This window comes from Gorilla gorilla, chromosome 16 (assembly GCF_029281585.2).
Source record: "Gorilla gorilla gorilla isolate KB3781 chromosome 16, NHGRI_mGorGor1-v2.1_pri, whole genome shotgun sequence".
NCBI lineage: Eukaryota > Metazoa > Chordata > Mammalia > Primates > Hominidae > Gorilla > Gorilla gorilla.
The window spans coordinates 30,751,359-30,768,799 of NC_073240.2; the positions used below are offsets into that span (position 1 = coordinate 30,751,359).

Here is a 17,441-nt window from a genome sequence, read left to right on the forward strand (position 1 = left end):
TCTAATTTCTAACTCACTATCATATATAAGTAGCAGAATGTTAAATATAAAAATAATCATAGTATTAGGTGGTATGTACTATTTTTAAAAATATATGCAATATGGTTTACAATTAAATTCCTACTCTGAACAATGTTAATAATGAACAAAGAAAACAATACAACTTTAAAATTGTATTACCGAAGAATCCCATCTTCATGAGTTGAATTAGGTAGGACACCATCAGATGGACTGACAGGTAAATCCACATCTGGTTGCCCAACTTGGGCATACACAGGCTTTGGTTCTAAGAAAAAAAAAATTGAGTAGGACTCACTTTAGAAAAACATGGAATAATAATGCAAGCAACCAAGCAATATATGATTCATAAGTTCAGAGAACCTGATGAGGAACATATCTACCACATGTATTACAGTACATTTTATAGTAATAAATTCTGAAGTCTTTATAACAAGTAGGTATGTTACACAGTCACCTGTGTTTTCCATAGTTCCAGCAATCAGAATTTGAAAAATCTATTCTTTAAGAACGAATAACAAAAAATAGATATGAGAAGAGAGAATTCCTACACTTCCCTGTTAAGACTGCCAAAGTAGCTACCTTTCCTCATTATGATAAAATGTTTTTAAATAACCATATTTCTGCCACTCAGCAAGCAGAGCAAGAAAGATGATTTGAGAAAAGGAAGTGAAAGACATCAGAAACAAAATCTCCAGGCCTCCCAGGCAACCGATCTTAGCACCTTGCTGATTCTGTTTTGTCTTCACAGACAGCTTTAAAAGGATGCTTGGGTCAGACACAGTGGCTTGCACCTGTAATCCCAACACTCTAGGAAGCTGAGGTGGGAGGACTGTTTGAGGCCAGGAGTTGGAGACCAACCTGGACAACAAAGCAAGATTCCATCTCTCCAAAACAACAACAACAACAACAAAAAAACAAAGAAAACCCACAAAAAAACCCAGAAAACCCAAAATAGCCAGGTGTGGTGGTGCACACCTGTAATAGGGAGGATCAGGTGGAAAGACAGCTGGAGCCCAGGAGTTTTGAGGTTACAGTGAGCTAATCACACCACTGCACTCCAGCTGGGTGACAGAGTGAGACTCTGTCTCAAAAAAAAAAAAACCCCAAAGACAATAAATAAATAAAGGTATACTCCATAAAATGTTTATGAAAACACTTTCAAAAAAGCAAAATAACTTTTATTTTTAAATTTTTGAAGCCAATCTCATGTTTCTCTTTAAAGAGCAATGATGGAAAACAACTTTACTAATTGCAAGAAGTTGTTAATGATAAATATTTTCTATCTAGAAAGTAAAGGAAAACATTCATGAAAGGCAACTGATTTGTGCCAACCTGCTACCCATAAGGAAAATGCTGGAAGTCATATGCAGACAAATTCACACGAGAATAATAATAATTGCATCTTTAAAATCTTCTGTAAATCCTAACAATTACTTCACTCTACTTGCAAACGTTTCTTGAACTTAGTGTTTCGTTATGCTTACCTGGAAGAGAAGGTGTTTGTTTCTCATTTCTTTCAACTGTAACTTCTTCCACTGTTTTAGGTGTGTGATCATCAGCATGCTTTACAGGAGTTGAGACAGCCCCAGGTTTAGAAATTCTCTCTTCATCTCTACTCCGGAGACTGTGTGTCATTAAAATAAAAAATCAAGAGCATAAGAATGATTCTGGAAAGCATCTGTAAGAGAACAGTATAAGAAGAGGCAATGCAACTTCAAAAACAATGACAACCTGCTCTAACAGATACCAAAATATTGTAAAAACCTAGTAATTAAAAATAGAGGATTACCACAGAAAAACCAAATAGATTCATGTAATAAAATTGAAAATGAAGAAATATATCTATAATAGCAAAATTTACTATGAAAGTAGCATTCCAAACAAAACTGTTGGAGAAGGAACATAACATTTAATAAATGGTGTTGGAACAACTGTCCACAAATGTAGAAAAATTAGATGCGTATGTTTAACAATGACAAAAATAAACTGATTTCAGATGAAATCAAGTCCTAAAAAAAGAGTTTAAACATTCACATAATCAACAGGAGTCTTCTAAAGTAAGACTCAATGAAGCCACAGTATATCAACAAAAGTGATTACATAAAAATAAAGTACGTGCAAATAATTGGGAAACATATATAACACTGGGCTGAACTAAATGAAATGGGAATTCTTTAGTTCAAACAGCTCGATGTTAACAATTTCATACAGTTTAACTAAATGTAAATGTTGACTATGTACTGACCTAAGTAACATATATAAGAATTTGGTACTTAAAAAAAGGAAAAGACAGGCATGATGGCTCACGTCTGTACTTCCAGCACTTTGGGAGGCCAAGGCAAGAGGACTGCTTGAGCCCAGGAGTTTGAGACCAGCTGGGCAACATAGCAAATTCCATTCTCTGTAAAAAAAAAATTTAAAACTTAGCCAGGCACTGTCGCTTGTTCCTACAGTCCTAGCTATTTAAGTGGCTGAGGTGGGAGAATTGCTTGAGCCGAGGAGTTGGAGGTTGAAGTGAGCTATGATAGAGCCACTACATTCCAGCCTAGGCAACAGAGCAAGACTCCGTCTCTTTGAAAAAGAAAAAAAGAACTATAAATCAATCAAGACAACTCAAGAGAGAAATGCAAAAATACAAAGAAGCTTTTCAGCAAAAAGGATGTACAAATACGTAATAAATATGCAAACACATTTAACCTCACTAGGAACTAGGGAAATACAAATTAATTAGAAACTGTATTATCGGCCGGGCACAGTAGCTCATGCCTGTATTCCCAGCATTTTGGGAGGCAGAGGCAGGTGGATCACGAGGTCAAGAAATCAAGACCATCCTGGCCAGTAAGGTGAAACCCTGTCTCTACTAAAAATACAAAAATTAGCCGGGCGTGGTGGCATGCGCCTGTAGTCCCAGCTACTCGTGAGGCTGAGGCAGGAGAATCAATTGAACCCAGGAGGCAGAGGTTGCAGTGAGCCAAGATCGTGCCACTGCACTCCAGCTTGGCGACAGAGCAAGACTCCGTCTCAAAAAAAAGAAATCATATTATCATCCATGAGAACTTTCACGTGATAACATCACTGGTAGGGAAAGATATGGATAAACAGACATATTCACAAAATGATGGTAAAAGTGTATGACTATTTGAAGGCAAAATGGAAATTATCAAAACAAAAAATGTAACTAGGTCATACACTATAATTCCACTTCTATATTTATTCTAGAGAAATACAAATGTACTCAAGAAAACATTTATAAGAACATTCATTCCAGTATCAGTTTTAGTGGCAAGAAACAAAATAAAACTAAATGTTCATCAATAATTTCCCCAGATAAACAGAAATCATAAAGTGTACCAAGACAATATATATTTTAAAAGAAGCCAATAAATATATCTTGAATAAAAAGATAAATCAAGATCTATAATTTTACAAAGTATCACGTATATATGGTTTTACAGCTGCATTCTCCCAACCTTGGAAAAACAAAACAATTTGTTTAATTATCCTGGACCACAGAAAAATATAAAAAGCTCTCTAATTCACTTAAAAAAAAACTTTATTTCCCAACATATACAGCCATACAGAGAACAGTATCATAAAACCCCATGTACTCATCGTCAACAATTATCAATACTCTAGTCATCAGCATTCCAATCTGAGGCTACCAGAACCTTTAACATCCAAATCTTGATGACAAGAGTACAAAGAGAGAAAATAATATATTTTTCATTATGAATGGAGGAAAAAATTCTAAATAAATAAAATACTAGCTAGGAGAATACAGTAGTGTATTAGAAGACTATCATCAGGGTTATTTCAAGGGTGCAAGATTAGTTCGACATTAGGAATTTACTGACACAATTCATTATTACGCAAAAATATTTACAGAAAAAAGTGTTAATATCAAACAGGCATGAGAAAATTTGCAGTCATTCCTAAACAAAAACTGAAATAAGCAATATAATTATGAAAGAAACTATTTTCTAAAACCAAGAGCAAACATCCTATCAAATAGTGAAATGCTGAACGTATTTACACTATTTACACCGAACTCAGTAACAGGACAGTGATACCTGTGAACACTACTGTTATTCACTCTGATTTTGAAGACCCAGGTAGTATAATCACGAGCTAATGGTCCCAAAATATTGAAAAAAAAAAAAACCTTAATGAATATTAAAGACTACTGAAAAATTTCCTGAATTAAGATAATGTTAATTACATAAAAAAATCTTTTGTCAATATCGTCAACAATCAGATGGAAATGAAAGGGAAAAAATAACACCAGTAACAAGAACATTAAACATTCTAAAACTTTAGACTGGGGGAAGCCTTTGCAAGTAGGATAGAAATTCGGAAGCCATAAAAGCAAGATAAAAATATCTGACAAGATTAAAAACTTTTACTTGCAGAGGAAAAGATATTATAAAGACTTACATTTGAAACACAGCTATATCAGTAATCTGGTACTATCCATTAAAAATTTTGAACAACACAAACACACTCTTTAAAGACTTTAGAAATAAAATGCACCAGCACAGTACATGAAATCAGGTACGAAGGTGCTTACTGCCATGTTTTCGCAGGCAAATACCTAGAAACAAGATGTCCATAATACGGAAAGTTTCTTATCAAAAGAATAAACTGGATGTTCACCTTGTATTGTTCAACTGGATGTTCACCTTGTATTGTTCAACTGAAATAATTTAGCTGAGTAATAATTCAAAACCTGATCTCTTTATTATTAAAAGAAAAACCCAAACCCTATATATGATACCAAATGTCAGTACGAGTCTGGAGAATGGCTTAATTCAAGAAGAGTGAACTGGGGGTGAAGTGGAGTTGGTGGATTTGATCTATTTCACTTGTTCTAATAAGCATGCATTGTTTGTAAAAGACTATTAAAATTAGGTGTAATGAAATAGAATGATATGTACAGACATGAAAACTTTAAAACGGCCGGGCGCAGAGGCTCACGCCTGTAATCCCAGCACTTTGGGAGGCTGAGGCGGGCGGATCACAAGGTCAGAAGATCGAGACCATCCTGGCTACGGTGAAACCCTGTCTCTACTAAAAATACAAAAAAAATTGGCTGGGCATGGTGGCGGGAGCCTGTAGTCCCAGCTACTCTGGAGGCTGAGGCAGGAGAATGGCGTGAACCCGGGAGGCGGAGCTTGCAGTGAGCTGAGATTGCGCCACTGCACTCCAGCCTGGGCGACAGAGTGAGACTCCGTCTCAAAAAAAAAAAAAAGAAAGAAAATAACTTCAAAAAAAAATACCAAATAAGACACACAGATTACAGAATACATACAGCAGGATACCATATAGCTATTTAAAAAGTTTTCTCTAAAATATAAACAGACATGTTTGCACATGCCCATGTACAGACAAGCAACAGATACCAAATAAGCAACAGTGGTTCACCTTGGAGGGAAAAATAGCCAAAATAGTAGCCAAGAGGAATTTTACAGTCATCTCTACTATTTCAACTTTTACAAAAATTTACTTATTATTATAAAGATTGAAAAAATATATTTAAAATTATTTTTAAATAAAGACTAACTTTAAACATAAAATTTGGTTTTATTAACGTATATTATTAGCAGTCTCTTTTCAGGAAAAGGTTTCTTTCTATGTTGTCTTCCTGAAGGAATAAAAAATAAGTACTTTGCATAGTTTCTATTTTTGTATTCTTTTAACCATTCTGTGGAGGTGTATTCTACTTTTAACTTGGTATATTCTTAATGAGCTGCACTGAAGTAAAACAATCTTTTAGGAAAAAAAAAAAGCCAAGATATTTTCTAGCTCAAACAAGGATGAGCTACTTTTAAATTGGAAAAGATTGGCCGGTTAAATATGCAAACGATGTTTAACATGAAACATCACTCCTGTAATCCCAGCACTTTGGGAGGCCGAGGTTGGTGGATCACCTGAGGTCACGAGTTCGAGATCAGCCTGACCAACATGGTGAAACCCCCTCTCTACTAAAAAAACAAAAATTAGTTGGGTGTGGTGGCACGCACCTGTAATCCCAGATACTTGGGAGGTTGAGGCAGAAGAATCGCTTAAACCTGGGAGGCAGAGGTTGCAGTGAGCTGATATTGCGCCACTGCACTCCAGCCTGGGCAAGACAGCGAGACTTTGTCTCAATAAATAAATAAATAAATAAATAAATAAATTGTAAAAGATCAAAATTTTTAGCTATTACTTGTGTAATAAAATATCACAATTAGCTAAGTATAAATCAACAAAATTAAGCTCTATCCCCAAATTGTGGTGTGCTCCTCAGATTAAAAGGGAAGTGCAAAATAGTAAATTATCCCTGCATTGTTTGCATTAAAAAATATGATTAATATATTATAAATACAAAATTATTTTTAAAAAGAGAAAAGTGAAAAAATAAGTTAAAATGAGTATGTTTAAAGAGAATGAATTACCCACAAACTTTTAATAGTTCTACAGATTTCTATTGCTCCGTACAAAGCAGAATTTGTTTAGAAAAGGTAACAATTCCGATTTTCTTCTTTCTTGTAACTGAGCAAAACTTCTAAAAATTAAAATGTGATTAACAGACATTACCATCTTGGTATTTTAACTTACAATATTTTAACTCAAATGCTCTCCTCAATGATAAATGATAGGTTGTCATTGGCTATACACGTAGGGCTCTTGCTCCATATATCACACAAAACTTCTGGGAGTATTTTTATCTTTGGCCAATTTGCATACCCCATTGCTAATTACCTTTTTGTCCTGTGATATAATCATTATAACATTAAATGCAATTAGCCTTCCAAAACAACATTTCACATAAATGGGACTCACACCATTCTATTCAATTTTTCATACAATTAATATTTGAAATATTAGCTTTTGTTAGTGCCTTTCCATTATCTACCAAAAGATGGAGGCATTATTCAATAATACATAAAGATCTAGAACAGTACTGTTTAAGAGAATTATAAAATGAGCTGCTTACGTAATTAAAAATTTTCTAGAATCCATGTTAAATAAAATAAGGCGAAATCAATTTATAAATTTTATTAACTCAATGTATCTAAAGTAATATTTCATCATCTAAGTTATTAATGAGGTATTTTACATTTTTTGCATACTGTGTTTTCAAAATCCAATGTGCATTTCACACTAACAATACACCTCGATTTGGACTGGCCACATTTCAAATGTTTAACAGTGACATGTGGCTACTGGCTATGGTGTTGGACTATGCAGATCTAGAGTTACAGCACAAAATAAAATAATCAACTTTTCCAAACATTAAAATGTTCTTTCACAAGCAAAGGTGACTATGAAGTCAAGATAAAATCTGAATTTACACATGAAATTAGTCAACAATCAGTGGCAATTATTGAAAGAAATTGTGAGGTTGTGATAATTAATCACATTTTCCCCAAACCTTCCTAACTCCTTTTTTTTTTTTTTTTTTTTTTTTTTTGAGTCAGGGTCTCAATGTTGCCCTGGCTAGAGTACAGTGGCACAATCATACTTCACTGCAGCCTCAACCTCCCAGGCTCAAGCAATCCTCCCACCTCAGCCTGCAAGAGTAGCTGGACTACAGATGCATGCCACCATACCCTGCTAACTTTTTCTACTTTTTGTAGAGATGGGGTTTCGCTATGTTGCCCAGGCGAGTCTCGAACTTCTGGGTTCAAGTGATCCTCCTACTTCGGCTTCCAAAAGTGCTGGATTACAGGTGCAAGCCACCATGCCCAGCACTTCCTCACATAATTCTATCCTAATGGCTCTCCATATTTAAGCTTAAAAATGTGTGTGTGTGTGTGTGTGTGCACGTGTGTTTGCTATTATGAGGAAAGCTTTCTATAAAAATTATGTGTTCGGAGTCAGGTTCATGTTTACGTATTCCAGCTCCTGGTAGCCTAGAAGGAAACTTTGGGCATTTTAAGGTACCTCAAGACCCTCTTATGGGCACTTTTGCTTTTCCCCAGAAGGGTAAGACGAGTTTCTGTTGTTTTTTTTTTTGTATTAAGTTGCACGTATTAATCTAAAGGTAATGACCTCGTTATCTGGAGGCTATGAGCTAGTTGAAAGCTCTAGACAAGACAGCTGACAAAGATGGACTGGAAAGGAGTCTCTGAGAGAGATTTTATAGGTCACATGAACGGACTCACTGTTAAGCAGAGCCTACTTTAGGTCTTACCCAATCAAATGTGTGACCAGTGTAGCCGATTAATACACACTCAATTAGATTAGCAAGGAGTAACATGCTGTTTCAAGTAAAAAACTTTGGTTGTGAAATTGCAGCTGTTTGGAGACATTTAGTAGAGGCAGAGGGCAGGCAGCATGGTCAGTACAGGGTCCTGGGGAGACGCTGTAGGAAAGAAGGTGCATCCCCTCAGCATGCTCCTGCAGTGCCCAGCATCCTAAAGTACTTGGTGGCCAGCAGCCTGCTCCAGAGACTCTCTCAAATGGTTCTGTTGTGTGAAGTCTCCCATGAGATACCTCCCCAGCACATGGGAGTACCAATACCATGCAAGTTCGTCTGGTGACATACCACGGCAAATTCTCGGCCACTCAGTGAGCACAGTTGTTCCCTTTCCAAGAAGGCCAGATCTCAGCCCTGAGGATGGGTGAGTGGGAGCCTCTTCCTTTGGCACTCTATCTCAGCACCAAGGAGAGTAGCTGCTCCTTCTATCTGTGGTTCTTTTGTGCTTTGTTTTTGAGACGGAGTCACGCTCTGTCACCCAGGCTGGAGTGCAGTGACGCAATCTCAGCTCACTGCAACCTCCGCCTCCTGGGTTCAAGTTATTCTCCTGTCTCAGCCTCCTGAGTAGCTGGGATTACAGGAGTATGCCACTGTGTCCGGCTAATTTTTTTTTTTTTTTTTTTTTTTTTTTTGAGACTGAGTCTCGGTCTGTCATCCAGGCTGGAGTGCAGTGGCACGATCTTGGCTCACTGCAAGCTCCGCCTCCCGGGTTCACGCCATTCTCCTGCCTCAGTCTCCCGAGCAGCTGGACTACAGGCACGTGCCACCACACCCGGCTAATTTTTTGTATTTTTAGTAGAGACAGGGTTTCACCGTGTTAGCCAGGATGGTCTTGATCTGCCCTCATGATCCGCCCGCCTCAGCCTCCCAAAGTGCTGGGATTACAGGCGTGAGCCACCGCGCCCGGCCCAATTTTTTGTATTTTAGTAGAGACAGTGTTTCACCGTGTTGCCCAGGCTGGTCTCGAACTCCTGAGTTCAGGCAATCTGCTCGCCTCGGCCTCCCAAAGTGCTGGGATTACAGGTGTGAGCCACTGCGCCCAGCCCTATCTGTGGTTCTTAATCTTCAGAGCTCTCTTTAGTTCTTACCAGTCAATCCCTCATTACTCCTGTTATGTTTAATTTCTTTACATTCAACTTTCTCTGTTCATGGAAACTGTGCTTTCTGTCTCCTAATTGATAAGATATGCCTGGTCGCCATTTCATAGCCCTTTCCCTCTTACTTCTAGCTCTATGAACACCTTTCCAATCAACTTGATGTGCCTTATTTTAAAAATAACCTTAATACAGGAAATAAATGAAGCGCTGAACATTCACTCTAGTAGAATATCCTTTTATAAAGCCAACTCCCCATTACAAATTAAAGACTTATACTACAAAAACGGATTTATACATACTTTTCATAAGTTCATTAATTGCATAAGGTAGGCAAGAACACCACAGTTTAGGTTGAAAACAAAAGCTAGCTACTAATCCCCTTTAAAAGGCATTGGATTATCTCAGCCACAATTAACAATAAAAATATGCTAAGAATTTAAGTTAACTGTATTCCAAAGTTTTTTCCACTGACAGGAAAATTTCAGCCTGGAAGGCTCTATTGCAAAAAGACAGAAAAGTGAAGGCACACTACAGTTTCATACTTAGAATGTTGCAATCACTGCTAATCCTCTGATTTTATATGGAAACAAATATATACACATTGAAGTTCCCCCTTCACAGCGATTAAAAAATGGTCTCTCTCTGCACTGGTACCCAAAGAATTCTGGGGATGAGAAAGCAAGAGATACAGAGCTGGTACTTGGGAACAAAAGGTAAAAAAGTTGCCCAGGAAGTACGCTGAGAAGGCAGGAAAATAATTACCTTAATTCCACTTTGTCATTTTGCAAGCTAATTTCTCACAATGTAAATCTGTCCTTTACATGTAATCTACTTTCTAAAACATACATGTGTTCATGAGCATGCTTCTGAAAAAATCTGAGTCTATTTCACTGTGATATTGTTTTTAGGCAATAATTTAGATGTATGTGTTTGTGGAGCTTATTCTTCTGTACAAGTGCTTCTCATCTTAAACATTCATCTATTAATCTAGTCCATCCGCATTAGAAGAAAAACAGGTCTGTGGTTCAAAAGTAATTTTCAGGGATATGGACAACTTTTAGTAAGAAACAACTGAGAAAAGCCCAAGAGGACTTTTGTCTCACTTAAAGAATTGTTTTGTTACACCTTCATTGGTGGTATAAAGATTATTCTGTACTTTGACTAATACTTATGAGTAACATAGCACTTTGTGCAGTTTATTTGGTAGATTTTATAGTGGGAGACCAATGTCACAAATCTTATTAGGATTCTCTCAGAGAAAACAGAAAATTGTCTCACATTTAAAAAATCTGCAAATAAGTTTTTTTTTATATTTACCATTTTTATACATATAGACAAGTGGAGCAGTTTGTTTTTAAATTTGCCATTTTTAAATATTGTACTTGTAGAAGAAAACAAATCTCAGCTGATGGAGTAAATAAACTTTATACTTTTACTTTTTATTTTTGTACTACTTATTTTTGAGACAGGGCCTTGTTCTATTGCCCAGGCTACAGTTCAGTGGCGTGATCATGGCACACTGCAGCCTCAACCTCTTGGGCTCAAGCAGGCGATCCTTCCACCTCAGCCTCCTGAGTACCCAGGATCACAGATGTGCACCACCACTGGCTAAATACACTTTTTTTTTTTTTTTTTTCCCCAGACGGAGTCTCGCTCTGTCACCCAGGCTGGAGTGCAGTGGCGTGATCTCGGCTCACTGCAACCTCTGCCTCCCAGGTTCAAGTGATTCTCCTGCCTCAGCCTTCCGAGTAGCTGGGATTATAGGCACATGCCATCGCGCCTAGCTAATTTTGGTATTTTTAGTTTGGGTTTTACCATGTTGGCCAGGCTGGTCTTGAACTCCTGACCTCAAGTGATCTTGCCCACCTCGGCCTCCCAAAGTGCTGAGATTACAGGTGTAAGCCATCGTGCCTGGCCTACTTTCACTTTTTAAACAGGGGATATATGGTAAATATTGAGGCCTGCCTTTCTGCTATTTGATCCATGATCTCCTCTTAAGGGTTAAAATCTAACAGCAATCACTGAATACCCCATGACTACACTTGCGTTTCCATTAACTAGAGAAACTTAATCAACTAAAATCTTCCCTCTTTTGGCCCCTCACAAAAGCACACTGAAAATAAAACCTCACATTGGAATTTCAATGAAGTAACCTGAAATCCCCTCAAACTGAAAATAACAGTTCGTTCACAAAAGTTCAGGATGTCATCGATATTCCACTCACTTTGAAATGTTAGATAAAACATATTAGCACAAAAGCATTTAATAACATTTCAAGTAATAAACAACATTAAAAAAAAACTTTCATGTTCTAACCAAATTTTTTAAAACAGAAAAAATTCACTTCTTGGATCTCCAAATCACTTTTCTCCCTTGCTCTTATGATGTAGCCACATGGGCTATATTGCTGCCCTTCCAGTAGGTCGAGTTTCCATCTCAGGAGCAGTACATGCTTTGCCTTATTCCAGAATGACCTTCACCTGCCAGGGTCTTTCTTACCCAGTTCAAAATGATGTGACCTCAGAGAAGCTTTCTTCCCTGAGCCTGTTATTTAATATCGTCCCCTCCTGCTTCACTATTACACTACCCTGATTCTCTTTATAGCATTTAACCACTAACGAAAATTTACTTTTTCGTATTTTCAAATTTATGTATTTGCTTTGGATATAGAGCTTACATCCAAATGATAGCAGGGATCTTGCCTAAGATTGCTCAGGATATGGCCAGGCGCAGTGGCTGACGCCTGTAATCCCAGCACTTTGGGAGGCTGAGGCAGGCAGATCACGAGGTCAGGAGATCGAGACCATCCTGGCTAACATAGTGAAACCCCGTCTCTACTAAAAAACACAAAAAATTAGCTGGGCGTGGTGGCGGGGGCCTGTAGTCCCAGCTACTCGGGAGGCTGAGGCAGGAGAATAGCGTGAACCTGGGAGGTGGAGCTCGCAGTGAGCTGAGATCGTGCCACTGCACTCCAGCCTGGGCGACAGAGCAAGACTCTCTGTCAGAAAAAAAAAAAAAAAAAAGATTGCTCAGGATATTTATCGCCATACACTGATAACATATATGTGATATCAGTAAGTATTTGGCAAAGGACGAATGAGCAGGATAACATCCACATTACTGGTAAAATCTTTCAACCTTCACTACAGAAGGAACATTCACTGTGGTGCCTGTTGATCACTCAGAACTATGCACATTGGTCACGGTGTAAGGTACAGGAGCCACGGGAAAGAAGTCATTGATTCGATTCGCTGATTAACCATTGAAATACTTAATGAATCATATCTTTCTAACTGGCACCCTTTCTATCTTTCTCAGATGAAAGGGAAACAGAAAAAAAAAAAAAAAACAAAGGTAAAGGACCTCATGGTGAGCCCAAAAAAGAACACGTAGTACTACCAACACCATGTTCACTACCAACAATATATGTAATTCTTGTTTAGAATAAAGCACTTATCAAATTGGAGTTATGAAATCTATTTTATTTAGACAAAAGACTAACACCAATGATCAGTAAATAAAATCTGAAACTCACCAATCAGGGTATATACCCAAGGAATATAAATCATTCTGCCATAAAGACATATGCAAACAAATGTTCACTGCAGCACTATTCACAATAGCAAAGACATGGAATCAACCTATATGCCCACCAATGACAGAGTGGATAAAGAAAATGTGGTACATATACACTATGGAATACTATGCAGCCATAAAAAAGAACATGTCTTTTGCCAGAACATGAGTGGAGCTGGAGGCCATTACCCTTAGCAAACGAATGCAGGAACAGAAAACCAAACACTGCATGTTCTCACTTGTAAGTGGGAGCTAAATGGTAAGAACTTATTAACACAAAGAAAACAACAGGCACTGGGGTCTACTTGAGGGGGGAGGGTAGGAGGAGGGAGAACAAGAGAAAACTATTGGATACTGGGTTTAACATCTGGGTGATGAAACAGTATGTACAAAACACGATGACACATGTTTACCTACGTAACAAACCTGCATATGTACCCCTAAACCTAAAAGTCAAAAAAATTAAAAAGAAATTCACTAGTCAGAAGATCGTTACCTCTCCACATTTGAAATAGAAAAAAAATGCTCATCAATATTAGGATGTTTCAACAATAATTTTTAGCCTATTGGCAAAGTTGCACAGGTTAAGCATCCCTTGCCTAAAATGCTTGGGACCAGAACTGTTTTGGATTTCGGATTTTGGAATATGTGCATCATACTGGTTACCCATTGAGCAGCCCTAATCTGAAAATGCAAAATCTGAAATGCATTTCCCTTGAGCGTCATGTTGGCACTCAAGTTTTGGATTTTGGAGCATTTTGGATTTTGCACTTTCAGATTACCTACGCTCAACCTGTATGTAAATTTCAGAGAAAATTAAGCAATATGTGACAGAAACTATATACAGTAAGATGAAATAATATTTATAGTTCTCAAATGCTGATGAAAACAATTATGGAAGGTAGAGGAAAAGGTGTGTAAATAAAAAACTAGATCTTTAATTTAAAAGCTAAGACCACATAAAGATATTTTAGTCAACAATGGACCCCACAGACAATAGTGGTCCCTGAAGATTAAAATATTGTAGTTGTACTGTCCTTTCCTACGTTTAAGATACACAAATACTAACTGCTGTTTCAACTGCCTACAGTATTCGGTACAGTAACCTGCTATACAGGTTTGTAGCCTAGGAGCAATAGGCTACACCATATAGCCTGGGTGTGTGGCAGGCTCTACCACCTAGGTTTGTGTAAGTACACTCTATGATGTTCACACAAGGATGCATTTCTCAGAAGGTATCCCCATCAAGTGACACGTGACTGCACATTATATGCCCTACCTGCATGTTTATTTGGACTTACTCAGCACTCTTGGAAAACTCCTAATATGGAGTGGATTATATAGATAAGAGGTTTTGATCCGAAATATATGATCTTAACTTGGCCAAACGTGAATTTAGGCTAAAAATTTCTGATTCAGAAAATTCAATTTTACTCTCATGTATTTGCTGTATCATAAGCTGTATCAATGCTGACACATCTTTTACTTTAGAATTTAGTAGAGGCATTTCTCAGGAGGAACAATGAATGAAGAGATTAAATAACTGTTACAAAGTTTCAATCTTCTGAAAACACTGCTTTTAAGTTTCTCAGAACTAACCATTTTCATAAAATGGATTTGCTAAATATAAACTGGACTGTTTTTCTATTTGTGAAAACACATTCCCCAAACACTTTAGAAAACAGTTTAGGCCTTAGATGAACTCTGTTGGTTTCAGGGAATGAGTGTAACAAATGTAAATGGGTAGAATGCCAAGTGTAAATCTTGACAATCCAAATTTCCCACATTTCAATTTCATCCTGTTAGTCTGAACTTTTACTGTAATAGAATTTTTTCAATATTGTACCTGCTTATGACTAATCATGCTTACTTTTATAAAAATTTATAGAATAAAAAAGGTAAACACCTGTTGTTCCCTCTAACATAAAATGTTAGAGGGAAACATAAAATGGGTCTGTTAAAATAGCTGTAAATATGAGGAAGAATACAATCTAACCAAGCAGAGGCCTAGATCATACCCTGCAAATCAAATACTCTCTACTTATGCAGGGACTACAGGAAGATCAGTGAAATCTCTTTCCAATGATACCCACTCAGTAATCACCAAGAAGCAAAGTGTCACCATCAACTGTGGGCTCTCTCAGTATTCCCAGCTCCTACAGCCCAAGTCTTGGCCCAGGGTGGGCTCTGCAACAATACTAAGTGAAATACAAAACAAAGCAAACAAGCCCAGCAACAAGCATCAAGATATAAGAAAACCACTGTAATCATTTTCCCTATGTATATATATTTTTTGAATTTAAAAACAAAACTATTTTAACATCCCAGACAAAGCATTTGGAAACTTTTTCTGTAATTGACTCCCTTGGCCATATAGTTTCTCTTATAACTTCTTGATTATGCCATTGTGGAATGGGTTTCCAATAAAACTTTACAAAAGTAGGAGGCTGGATTTAGCCCACACGGTGCAGTCTGCCAACTCCAGTTCTAGACAACAGTGAGGATACTTTGTTCATCTAATTATAATGAAGAACAAGCTTGTGTGTTTTTCTCAGAATTCTCTCCATATGTTTGCTCTCTAAGAAAAGAATATCACACAGAGGAACATAAGTAGGTCATGACAACAATGGAACTCTGGTAGATTTTAGTTTCCTGAAGATTAAGTAGTAATTAAGCTATGAAATTTCTTTCTCTACACCAGTAAGGTCAAAGATTTCGGTCAAAGAGCCAACAGTTTTAATCCTGGCCCCAATCCCATGTCAACAACATAACCCTGGACTTTATTGCAACCTCTCAATTTTAGTTTGCTTAACTATATAGAATGAGGAAATCTCAGAAAATGGTTAAATACAAGCAGATAAGGAAGCACATTTGGAAATTCTAACTTATGATACTATTATTACTACTATGAATCACCATAATAATTACAGTAGCGAACACATGTGCCAGGTACTGTAATAACTAATTTCTCACCATTCTGTAACGTATGACCTGCCTGCTTCACTGCATAAGGGGATGCTGAAACACAGAGGTTTCAAGGTTATGCAAGTAACCAAAGGCAGGCTGGGACATGAACCCAGGAAGTCTGCCTCCAAAGCCCTAAGAAATCACTATATTCTATCACTTCTCACAAAATGAAGATGAAGAGGTTATTATTCTCAGCAGATAATCGCACATCCTAAAAATATACAAAAGTATTCAGAAATCTAGGAAGAGAACAGGGCAGGGCTGATGTTTGCCAAGACAGACTTCCTTTTACACTCAAGTGAAACCTTTCTCACAGGGACCAGGTCATTTTTTTACCACTTCTTTAAAGATAATTTACATACAATTTGTAAAACAAAAAGACACTTATACAGCCAAAATTAAATAAAAAAAAAAAAGACTATATATGGAAGTCCTTTAGTGTTTTTTTACACTAGCATTTTACTCTTATAATGTATCTAAGTTGTTTCTCAAAATGCAGGGAATGCTCTAAATTAAAACTCCACAGTTACAGGATTTGAAGATTCAACTTTGGGGTGGAAATGAAACCTTTAAGCAACTGGTACTATTTATATCTTGTCTGTAGGCAGATTACTAAATTTTCAGGAATTAAATTCTCACCACAAAAAATATGAAAAGAACCTGAAGAGATTTTTCCTTCTGTAGTTGAAGTTACCTTTTCTTTTATACACTATGCTTTCTAACCATTAGTTCCCACATCTAGCAGTGCACAGAAGAGAAAGATACCAGGAGCTTAAAAACAAAAAAATACAGTTGATCCTTGAAGAGCATGAGATTTAACTGTGTGGGTCCACTTACACTCGAATTTTCTTCCACCTCTGCCACCCATGATACAGAAAGACCAACCTCTCCTATTCCTCAGACGACTAAATGTGAAAACAAGGATGAAGGAAATGAGCGGTGAAGGAAAACGAGGATGAAGACCTTTATGATGATCCACTTCCACTTAATGAACAGTAAATGTATTTTCTCTTCCTTATGACTTTCTTATTAACACTTTCTTTTCTTTAGCTTACTTTAAGAATACTGAATATAATACATCTAACCTACAAACTTTGTACTGTTTATGTTATCAGTAAGCTTCCACTCAACAGTAGGCTATTAATAGTTAAGTTTTTGGGAAGTTAAAAATCACAGGTGGATTTTTGACTGTGTGTCGGGGGTGAGAGGGAGGTTTTGGTCCCCCCTAAACCCCAGGTTGTTCGAGGGTCAAATGTATTGCCTGCTTCCGTCTCAGATGAACTGAAAGCAAGCCCCAGAAGTTTGTATTTTTAAAAGCTCCCATATTACTGGTGCTACCCATGAAAATACTTAAGATTCCTAGGAGAAAAAAAAATCACAATATAATACAAAAATAGTAATTTTAGGGGGGAAAAAACCCTCCACTTTTAAGTTAAGGTTACAGATTCTAAGTGCTGAGGAACTCTAAATGAAGAAAGTAGATATCGAAAAGAATTTTCTAAGATTGAAAATTTATTTACAATCTAAACTAATGGACA

General features: G+C 37.1%; 1 protein-coding gene across 18 annotated transcripts in view; it reads right to left on the reverse strand.

Moving 5' to 3' along the window:
- Positions 1–17,441, reverse strand: part of TJP1 (tight junction protein 1) — a 270,016-nt gene that overhangs the window by 41,634 nt on the left and 210,941 nt on the right. For all 18 annotated transcript variants that reach the window (XM_031002056.3, XM_031002054.3, XM_031002055.3 and 15 more), the window contains 2 exons: positions 1,506–1,645; positions 181–286 (listed from right to left, as the gene is read on the reverse strand). In XM_031002056.3, the coding sequence (XP_030857916.3) occupies positions 181–286; positions 1,506–1,645 (246 nt within the window). The remainder of the gene's footprint in view (positions 1–180; positions 287–1,505; positions 1,646–17,441) is intronic.